Source organism: Marmota marmota, unplaced genomic scaffold, assembly GCF_001458135.2.
Source record: "Marmota marmota marmota unplaced genomic scaffold, marMar, whole genome shotgun sequence".
NCBI lineage: Eukaryota > Metazoa > Chordata > Mammalia > Rodentia > Sciuridae > Marmota > Marmota marmota.
Window position 1 is genome coordinate 9,113,238 of NW_025999905.1, and position 11,189 is coordinate 9,124,426.

General features: G+C 34.8%; 1 protein-coding gene across 1 annotated transcript in view; it reads left to right on the plus strand.

Moving 5' to 3' along the window:
- Tspan13 (tetraspanin 13) overlaps positions 1 to 10,829 on the plus strand; it is a 31,108-nt gene extending 20,279 nt beyond the window's left edge. Inside the window, exons 2-6 of the mRNA XM_015498126.2 lie at positions 3,471 to 3,638; positions 4,316 to 4,396; positions 4,993 to 5,106; positions 6,408 to 6,521; positions 9,767 to 10,829. Coding sequence (XP_015353612.1) covers positions 3,471 to 3,638; positions 4,316 to 4,396; positions 4,993 to 5,106; positions 6,408 to 6,521; positions 9,767 to 9,841 — 552 coding nt within the window. The 3' untranslated portion in view covers positions 9,842 to 10,829. The remainder of the gene's footprint in view (positions 1 to 3,470; positions 3,639 to 4,315; positions 4,397 to 4,992; positions 5,107 to 6,407; positions 6,522 to 9,766) is intronic.
- The last annotated feature ends 360 nt before the right edge of the window (positions 10,830 to 11,189 follow it).

Genomic DNA, 11,189 nt, shown 5'->3' on the forward strand with positions numbered 1-11,189 from the left:
TTCACAGTGGGGTTTTTTTTTTTTTTTTTTTTTTGGTTTACTCTCTACTTTCTCACTCTTGTAGTCTTTCACCTATTTATCTGGAATTTTTTGTGGGGGGAGGGGAGGAGATTATTGTCCTATATTCTGACCCATTTAAAAAAATGTGTGATGTAACAATTAGTCTTAGTACCATTGTAATTTTTCATTTTCAAAGTGCTGACCTTTGGGCCAAATCTATTCTACTGCCTACTTTTTTTTTTTTAATAGCATATTAACAAAGAACAGTTTTACACTTTTAATGGGTGGAAAAAACTGGTGATACATGAAAATTATGTGAATTCAATTTTCAGTGTTTAAAAATAGAATGTTATTGGAATATAACCCTTTTTATTCATTTATGTATTGTCTCAGCTTGCATACAATATTATTTGCATACAGTAGCAAAATGGAATAGTTATGGCAGGGACCATATGATCTGCAAAGCCAAATACTGAATCTCCTGCCATTTGAAGAGAAACTGCTGACTCCTGTTGTAGTTGGAATGTTTGGTCTCTGGCGTTTAGAACACAATTGGTATATGCTATTTGTTGATGAATAATTGGCTTTTAATTTAGCATTTAAGAATATTTAACCTTTAATATTTTTAATGTTTAAGAATTTCACTTACATAGTAGGGATTTTGTATGGTTTCCCAAAGGATTCTATGGCATTAGAACATTTTTTGATATCAGATTATTCATATTTCTGATTTATTTATTTTTTTTGTCTCCAAGACTAAGATGAAAAATAAAGTGGTAGTCTATGAAATAAAGAGTTATAGTATAGTAGTTCATGAATTTAATAGAACTTGTAAATAAAGCATCCAGGACTCTATTGTCCAGAGGGATGGTTAATTGTTTGTTTTTTTTTTAATTGTTTTGTTGTTGTTGTTGTTGTTGTTGTTGTTGTAGATGAACAATATCTTTATTTATTTATCTTTATGTGGTGCTGAGGATCAAACCCAGTGCCTCACATATTCGAGGCAAGCACTCTACCTCCATCTACAGCCCCAGCCAAGGGATGGTTAATTTTATGTGTCAGCTTGTAGATAGGCTCTGGTGCCCACTTGTTTGTTTAAAGCCTACTCTGGAGATTGCTCTGAAGGCATTTTGTAGGTACGACTGACATTTGTAATCAGTGTTGGTAGGCCTCATCCAATTGGTGGGAAACCTTAAAAGCAACCTTTGAGGTTTCCTGAGGAAGAAGAAATTCTGAGTTTCCACCCTGCTGGCCTACCCTACAAATTGCTGACTTGCCAGTCCTGACAATCGTATGAGCCAATTCTTCAAAATTTCTCTACCTCTGTCTCTCCCTTTCTCATATTCTCTTGACAATTAGATATAAACATAGATATCTCCTCCTGCTTCTTCTGTTTTTCTGGAGATCTATAACTGCGAAGCTACCCAAATATGTGCAAGTTTTGACCATCTCCCTTGTTTGGTACCAAGATGCTAAGCATAGCCCTGTCACCTCCTGAAGGCGAGGCCCGTCCCAGCATCTCCAGCCCTTCTTCCTTCACACCTCCTTCAGGCTTCTGCCTTTTACACCTCGTGAAAGGAAATATGGTATATTTGGAAATCACAAAGTCAAAAATAAGCTCACTTGTGAAGGGGCGGAGGACTTTTTCTCCATCCCAAATTGTTTAAAGTTGTGAGAAGACGGGTGGGGATGATAAAAATGAAACAGAAGCAAATGGGCCTGCTGATAAGGAGCAGTTGAGGAAGGCACTAGACAAATTTCTGGAGTGCCAAAGTTTGTGAGAACTTTTTGACTCCCCTGTTCCTCTAAAAATGAATGCTTTGTGTGTGTGCCTGCTGCAGTGGAGACCACCAAGTCTGTAGCTCCGAAGCTTGATTTTATCATGTTACAGATGCTTTCTTTTATTCTCAAGTTGTTCCTATATGGCAAAAATAAAAAATTACAATTTTGGATTAAAATACAAATAAATGTACAGTATTTAGCACTTTTGCTAAATAGACCAGTAATTGTATAATTTGTCTAATAAATCAGTATTTTACATATGAAAGTTCTGCATTTGAGCAGAAAAAGATCCATTGACTAAGTGGTAATTTTTATATTTCTAAACAGACTCTATCAGGCCTTTAAGTAGTGCTACAAAATATATTTTTTAATATTTTGATTCCTTCAAACTTGGTATTAACTCATCACCATTGCTCCAGTACGTGGTTGATGACAAGTACATGGAAGGTGCTTGCTCAGGTTTCCTGCTCTTCAACCCTTCTCCATCTCTTCCCTGATACCTGATGAAGCCCATCTTCTATCAGTTAGCCTTTGTTATTTTAAAGAAATGACTGTAACTTTGAATTTTACAGGTTCAAATCAATTAGACATGTGTTCAACCTCTTTACCTGGTGATTCAAGTATAAAATAATTTCTTCTTGCTCAGAATGCTGTTTCATTCTAAGTAGCTAAAAATATCTTACATGCTTTTCATCCTTTTGGAGATTTAAGCATTTTCTGCCTGTCTCTATAAATTCTTATGTATATCTAAAGCATTTCGTTTCAGTGACAGTTCTAGGAGCAACTTTTAAGTGTTCCCCAGGGATCAGGGCCTTTGATGAGCTCTGGAAATACATGGAGGGTAAACATGGGACCTTATTCTGAAGTGACCTTACTCCTGGAGAGAGGCTTGGAAACAATGTTGAGTGTAGTAATGGAAACAGTCTAACCAAACTCAAGGAAAGTACATTGCCAAAGGAGGGAGAGATTCAGTCAGTCTTTAGGGAGCTGGGAGGGCGGAGAGGGATATAGTCCAGTTAGCAAGTTCCATGTGAAGTCATGATTACACTGGACTGAGGTATATTGACGTCTAGGAGTATTATGTATGCTGTTACTTCATAAACTTAGGTAGCAGGTGTTTAGGTTTAAGTAAATCAGGTGACTTCTGAGGCTCCCTGTTACTATTATAGATTATTGTTAGTCTAAAACATATTGAGAATTAATATAATTTATTTAAACAATATCCACTGAAACCCTTTGTATGTCTTCTAGGACAGTCATCCCTCCATATTCAGTCAGCTGTGGATCAGGAATATTCAGAAAACAAATTGCATCTTGGGCAAACATTTTTCTTGTCATTATTCCTCTAACAGTACACTATAACAATTATTTATATAGCATTTATATTGTATCAAGTATTACTTAGAGATGATTCAAAGTATACCAGAGTGTGTTCAGAGGTTATATAAAATTACCACACCATTATATATGAAAATAGAGGATCCTTAGGTTTTGGTATCTTTGGGGGGGTTCCTGGGACCAATCTCCTGTGGATACTGAGGGACCATGTACTGAATATTAGCAATTATTTGAAAGATAATAAAATCTAATTAACCTTAAGAATGTTGATATTATGAAAATTGACATTTTCTCCCTTCTCTCTCTCTCCTCCCTGTGCCCCCCTCCTTTTTTTTTTTTTTTTTTTGCAGTTGGTTAGTCTGTTGCTTATTGGAATTGCTGCTTGGGGCATTGGCTTTGGGCTGATTTCCAGTCTCCGAGTGGTTGGCGTGGTCATTGCAGTGGGCATCTTCTTGTTTCTGATTGCATTAGTGGGGCTGATCGGAGCTGTGAAACATCATCAGGTGTTGCTATTTTTTGTATCCTTTTTTAAAATTGGGACTTGTACACCAGTTGGGTTGCGCTCTTATTATTGATTACTATTTTGATGACTACAGCTAACATAATGTCATTATTAGAAAATTATTAATTGGCAGAAAGCAACTCCCAGGAAGCTTGGTGCACATTTGTTCTACCTATATTAGGAACATTTCTGAGGGTTAAGTTATTGTATGTTTACATGTCCCCACTCACTCCTTGTCGCTTTGGACCGTATTCTGCAAGTTCATTATAATCTTACTTATGTATTGCTAATTTAGTTAAATTGAAGTGATTCGGTGAACCTCTAGGTTTTTTCCAATATAATACAATGTTTGAGAATTTAACAGCGTATGTTTTAGACAAATTAAGGAAGCTTATATGTGTTTTATGTTTTAGACAAAAATTAAGAAAGCTTATATGTGTTAGTCTGTATTTGTTTTCTGTTTCATGTATGTAAAACTTTTTGTTTAATTTGGATAAAATTCTGATAGAAGTGTTTTTATTTATATAATTATCAATTTTATTTTTCTGTATACATATCCTCGAACTTTCTCAAAGCACCATTTGTTTTATTTTTTGGGTGAACTGCTGCCAGTGCATTTTAAAGTGTGCCAGTACCCACTGATTAATGCTATTTTAAGAGTATTCAGAAATGTCCTTAACATTTAACTTTCAGTATATGATTATTCTCCTTCTTGTATTTATTGTTCAGTTTTCTGTCTCTTGTGCTTGTTTAGCCCTGAACCAGGAGCAACAGGTAAGCAAATACTTTTTCCTGCTACTTTATTATACTATTTAGTCTGAGTATGAAAAAGGGGGGAGAAATGGTTGGAGTGTAAAGCATTTCTTCTTGCCCAGAATGCTATTTCACTCTGGAGAGCTGTGCTTTCCTGTTCCTGATTGTGTGAGTGGGACTGATTAGAGTTGACGATACCAGGAGGATTTTGTATCCTTAGATCTCACTGGGTAAAATTTAACACTGTTAAAGCATGTTTATCTAGCCTTTACCCACCACTTTGTAGTGAAACATTTGCTCCAAAATATTTGTGGTTCAATTCTAGCAACTACTCTTTTCAAGCTCTAATTTGTAGAGAAATATGGGTTTCTGTCTTGGAACAACAGAAACTCTATCTCATTACATTCAGAATTATGCCTTTGAAGCAAGTGCTTCTTTTAACTTGCATGTGAAAATTAAGACTTCTTCATTCGTAGAAATAGCGCTTTAGTTTTTGAAAAGTTTTGATGGTCTTGTAGGGTATTTTATATACACTCAATACTAAAAGCTGTGGGCTCTAGCTTTACACATTGATGCAGAGATGACACATTTTAATGCATATTAAATGCATTTCCTAGAGTCAGCTTCTGGAGGTTGGTTGGAACAATACAGCAAGTGCTCGAAATGACATCCAGAGAAATTTAAACTGCTGTGGGTTCCGAAGTTTTAACCCAAATGATACCTGTCTGGCTGTAAGTCCAAAGTTTACAGTATATATAAAGTGTGTGTGTGTGTGTGTGTGTAAATTCATTATATACAAATGAATAATAATTGTCATAAAAAATAGACTTTCTGATTATCGAGGCAAGCCCCAAATGATTATAGTTAGGCTTCCTTACTGAAGCTTCTGGCAGGTTTGGTGTTTTTAGTGTATACCCAGGGCTGGGAACCAGCTATGTTATGGTCATGGAGGTGCCTGTCAGTTCTGCTACCAGACAACCCTGGTGAATCCAGTCTATGTCCCTGGACAGTTGGACATGGCTGGGAAAGACTTTTATTGCCACCTCAATATGAGATGAAACTGACAGTGGCTTTTAATAATCATAAGTGATGGAGCTTGTCTAGTCTAGGCCACAAACACTCTGAATCAACGTATATACTCAAGGTCATAGACATTTTGCTTGTGAGCATGCTCCCACTTATGTAACCTGTTGGCAGTGTGCCTTCTTTGTTTGACCTGCATATAAAAGGGGCCTATGAAAAAACTGAGGGGCTAACGGGAACTGACTGGGGAAAAATGGAACTAGCTATAGGCTGGAGGATGTTGCCACCTCTGAATAAAGCATGTCTACTGTCCTAATTGAGTTTTATATCTTCTACCTGCTGAGCCCCGAACCTTACTTCCTGGGTCTGAGCCCCTCCCAAAACACTGGTGCTAAATTGTATTTCAAAATTGCTTTACATATAACTATCGTATTTCATATACATTTTGTAGCATTTGCCTGTTCTCAAAATCCTGAGAATGCTGAATATTCCAGGGCCCCATCAGATAAACAAGCTTTGGTTTATCACTCCTAATTCTTTCTCATTTGACTGTTCCTTCAACATGTTGTAAAAGAGCACTGTATGATCAGTCTTAGACATTTAGAGGAGGTATATAAATAATGTGGTTTTTAAAGCATATCAGGACAGGAGAAGAAGAATGATCTATATTAAAGTGGGGTTCTTAGCCGGCTATACACTTCCAAGGTGAGGAAATACAGAACTACCCTCTTTTCTGTCTTCCTTCTGTTAAGCAGTAGTATTATAGAATGCAGCCTAAATGTGGGAGTGTTTCCCCCATCTTGTTCTCAAGTCCCAGTCACAGGGGGGAAGCAAATACAGGGCTTCCAAATGTACGAGAGGAGACTATCTTAAAAATTTCCATACTACTAAAACACCAATGCCCAGACATGTAACATGCCCAGACCCTAAATTAGTGTGCGTGTGCATTTTGTATATGCTCTTTATAAATGTAGTTTGAAATAACATGTCTTTTCTTTAATTGATGCAGAGCTGTCTTCAAAGCAGCCACAAGTGCTCGCTTTGTGCTCCAATAATAGGAGAATATGCTGGAGAAGTTTTGAGATTTGTGGGTGGCATTGGCCTCTTTTTCAGTTTTACAGAGGTATGTGCAAAATCCTCAGTATTTTCTCCCTCTTGTCATAGGGAGTCCTGTTTTGTATGTTAAGAGAATATGGTATTGCACCTTACTGTGGGCCAATTGATTTTTACAATGTAACAAAGGACCCCTGGCTTGGAATCAGAATATCCCATCAATCTAGCCTTAACTTTATGACAATGTAAAATATCTCATCTGTTTTCCATTATGTAAAATTTAATGGGCAAATAAGATAAGTCTGAATAGACTGAATTATCTCTAGGGTCTCTTCTTTGCATGATAAATTTCAATTTTAAATTAATTTTGGAATAGGTTGCATATTTATATTATTTAATATATAAATTATGTGTGTATAAATATGTATATATGTAAAAATATATATCTAAAGGAATGCTTTGAAAAATTGCCTTGCAACTTTACCCTCCATTCTCCTATGGTCCTGGCTTTCCAAAACTTATAGTTGTCTCTGTTATTAATTCTCCATGAATATATGTTTTTACTATATTAATATATCCATACTAATTATAACTTTTATATAGTATAAATGTCTATAAGAAAAACCACAAAAATATTATTTGATAATTTTTAAATAATATTATTTCCTTAGTGTTTTCTAAAGAAAATTTATTTATAATTCTTCTTTTTTTTTTTTATGGTGCTAGAGTGAGGTTTCATACATTACTCATGTAACTGGATACTGAATCATCATCAGCCCTTTTTATTTTTTAAAGCATTTTCTTTTTTTTTTCCAATATTTTTTTAGAAGTTGATGGACCTTTTTTTATTCATTTATTTATTTGTGGTGCTGAGGATCGAACCAAGTGCCTCACACATGCTAAGCAAGTGCTATACTACTGAGCCACAACTTCAGCTCCCTTTTTAATTTTTAAATTCAATTTATTTAATTTATATTTTTGGGATAGGGTCTCATTATGTTGCTCAACCTAGCCTTGAACTCCTAGGCTCACGCAGTCCTCATGGCTTAGCCCTCTAAGTAACTGGGACTATAGATGTATGCTCAGTGTCTTTTCTTTTAAACTCTCAATATCTGTGCGCAAGTTTTTCTTTCTTTCTTTTTTTTTCCTTTGGTGGTACTGGAGATTCAACCCAGGGTCTTGTGCATGCTAGGCAAGTGCTCTTCCCACTGAATTATCTTCCTAGCCCTGTGCACATAAAGATGCTTCTGAGTTGACATAAAGATTAATTTTTTTAAAAAAAATTTAACTCATAAATTTCACTTTTAGTATTTTATGGAGATAATTATATGAAACAAATATATAGGATATTTATTTGTAGCAGCAAACCTTTGGGTTAGCTTTGTCGGTCTATCACTCTGGAGCACATGGTTAAGGAATGAACTTAGGAGCTGCATTATTTGGGTTGGAAACCTTAGAGCAGCTGCTTATTAGTTGTGTGGCTTTGGATAAGTTTCTTAAGCATTTTGTGCTTTTGTCCCCTCACTTTTTAAAATGGGGATGTGTGTGTGTGTGTGTGTGTGTGTGTGTGTGTGTGTGTGTATACTCACAATGGCCCATTATAAAAAGATGGTGGGACTCCTATTATTGCTATTATGAGATGACTGTGTCTTATTCCTGTTTTAAATAGATAACAGAATTACATGTACCCAGTAATTCTTTTAATTAAGGTTGAATATGTAGCTATAGAACTATGGTAGGCTGTTTGTAAGAGTGAACATGTATCTTTAAAGAATATCAGAAAAATCCTGAGTCTTTTGTATGGGTGTAACTTAACAAGTTTGCTTAAGTTTTCCTTTAATATGTCAGTATAATAAATAATGCCATGGTCATCTTGTACAAAATGTTTTTCTGTATCCTATCTTTTGCCCTGTGATGATATTTCTAGACATCAAATATAATCCAGTATTGGGATTTTTAAAAGGTTTTTGGTGACTATTATATTGTTTTAATAGATTTCTGGGAAGAGTATCAACTTTTGGTTCAAGCACTAACTAGGTATTTTCATTATAAAATTTTTTTGACACTTTGATAATTTTTTTTTAAAAAGGTATTGCAATTCCATATTTTTCTTTTGAAACAGTGGCTACTGAATTTGACCATATATCCGTATGTGTTTTTTTTTGGCTGTATTTCTTTTGTGACTTGCTTATTTACTTTTTTGTCTAATTGAGACTCTTTGAGCTGCATGTAACAAACTCAAAAATAGCCTATGCAAAACAGGGGATTTTTTTCCTCAGAGTCTCAGAGGGGAACTTGGGGTGGAATGTTTGTGGTTGAGCATAGGACAGGCTGGGCCTTAAACGGGGCTCCTCCTGCCTGCTCCCCATTCCATACCCCTCCTACCTCCCTTTCTCACTCTATGCCTTCCACTAATTCCTCTCTAGCCTCCACTTTGTTTCTTGCATTGCTTTGCTTTGTTCTGCTTTCAGTTCCTTTGGCATTTACCTAACTTTTTGTTGTTATTGTTTCTGTTTCTTCTTACAGAAAATTTTTCTTTTATTGTAGTTAAATCTATTGCTTTTCCTATATGGTTTAGAACTTTGATTTTTATTCCTAGAAAGGCTTTTCTTGTTTTGATATTTTTTTGTGAATGTGGAAAATGTACAGATAATGTATGAATCTCATTTTTGTATATGTGGTGTCTATATAACATATATATATATAAAACATGTATGTTATATATATATGAAATATATGGTTAATACATTATATGTGTGTGTTTTATAAATTCTATTTTAATTTAATTCCCCTCTAGAGTGAAAAATTAACATTTTCCTATTATTAAAAAAGTAGATAAAAAAGAAAAGTTGAAGCTTAATATTCTATCTTTAAAGCTAGAACTGTAGCATCCTTTTGCTTCCTTGCTTTGTTCTTGGGCTGCCTTCTTTCTGTATTTCTGACTTTGTCCTTCTTGCTTCCCTCTTATGAAAGCCCCTGCAATTGCATCATTGAGCTTATCAGGTTATTCTCTCTAATTCAGTCACATCTGTGAAGTCCCTGTTACCCTGGGAAGGAACATATTCCCAGGTTCTGGGGCTCCTGATGTGCATGCCTTTGGGCAACAATCGTGCGGCCTACCCCAATGTTCATACTTTAATTTGTTTTACGGCTTCTCATTTGGTTTACTTACTTCATTTGAAAAAAAGAAATAGAAATTTCTTCTTTTGAACAAACAAAAAAGCAAAGTTATTCAGGTTTCAGAGTTATTTTATTGATAAATAGAACATATATATGCAAACATAACTTTTGTTTTCTTTTTTTTTTTAATTCCAGATCCTGGGGGTTTGGCTGACTTACAGATACAGGAACCAGAAAGATCCTCGCGCTAACCCTAGTGCATTCCTTTGATGAGGAAACAAGGAAAATCTTTCGTATTCTGATTGTATTCACTTTCTCTAATTTGAAGTAAAGCTAGTTTGCCCATTTAACAAAAGAAACAGTATCTGGAAAATTGCATTATCAACAGTGGAATTATATATTTTTATTCTTATGTTTCTGTAGATGTTATTCTTTTTCCATTGCTGAACAAAGACTGAAATCTGTGGTCTCCTCTGGCCCTCAGTGGTACCTGTAATCTACTGTACTCAGTGTCTGGCACTGTCCACCGTGGCCTTTCCTAGCATTTTTACCTGCAGAAAACTTTGTATGGCACTACTGTGTTGATCATATTGTGAAACTAAATACACATCTCACTGGAATAATTGTATGTAGCACTGTGCTGTGTAGATAGTTCCTACTGGAAGGAGTTGAAGCTTATTATAAAGCCAGAATGTAAGAGATTCTGTTATGTTCAGTTCAATAAGGGAAATCTAAATCCCAAGATTTTTTGTCTTTTTAGGAAAGACGTGTTGTGGTGAAAAGTGTTGATATAAAAGTGATAATTTAGTTCTAGTAGTCTTTAATGATTACACCAGTGTATTCTAGATATAGCTATGTCTTTAGGCAATTGTGCTTTAGTTTTTGACTTTTATGTGTAAGTGCAAAGGAGAAGTGGTCTCATGAAATGTTTAATGTAGAATGTTTACTTTCATCTTTTAAAAATGGAATGAGTTTGAATAATTCAGAACATATATGATCTTGATATTCTTTTTTAATAATTTGAAGTGCAAAATACTGCATTTTTAAACAAATTACTATTACTGCATTGGCCCATGTAGCAAAAAGATATTTGATTATCTTAAAAATTGTTAAATAACTTTTTCATGAAACTTCTCAATATTGTAACAGCAACTTGTCAAATCAAAGCATATTTGAGTGTGATATTTCCCCTAATTTGAACTTGAAATGGTGTTGTAGTCCCTGTATATTATGTTGAAAATTAAAAGATGGAAACCTTTCTTTGTGTATGCATGTTTAAATTAAAAGGAGGTAATGGAAAAATTGATAAAGAATTAAGTTTGGTAGAATTATTTGTTTTAGGTTCCCTTTGGCATACTTAGAGCTGGATGTTGCTATTTTCATACACAATCAAGCCATGGGAATGAACTTTCAGCACGAGTGTCTGTTGGTAGTTATCCCCAAATCTTTTCTTGAAATATTTCAATGGTTAATATTTTCTGCATGCCGAGAAAGATATTTTTCTTTCTTCCTTTTTTTTTTTTAAGACCTTTTTGTTTTTTAAGAGAAGTCATTTTTATTTATTTGGGAAAAATACATAAGTTCCTATCCCTTTTAACTTCACACTTTCTTGGCTTGC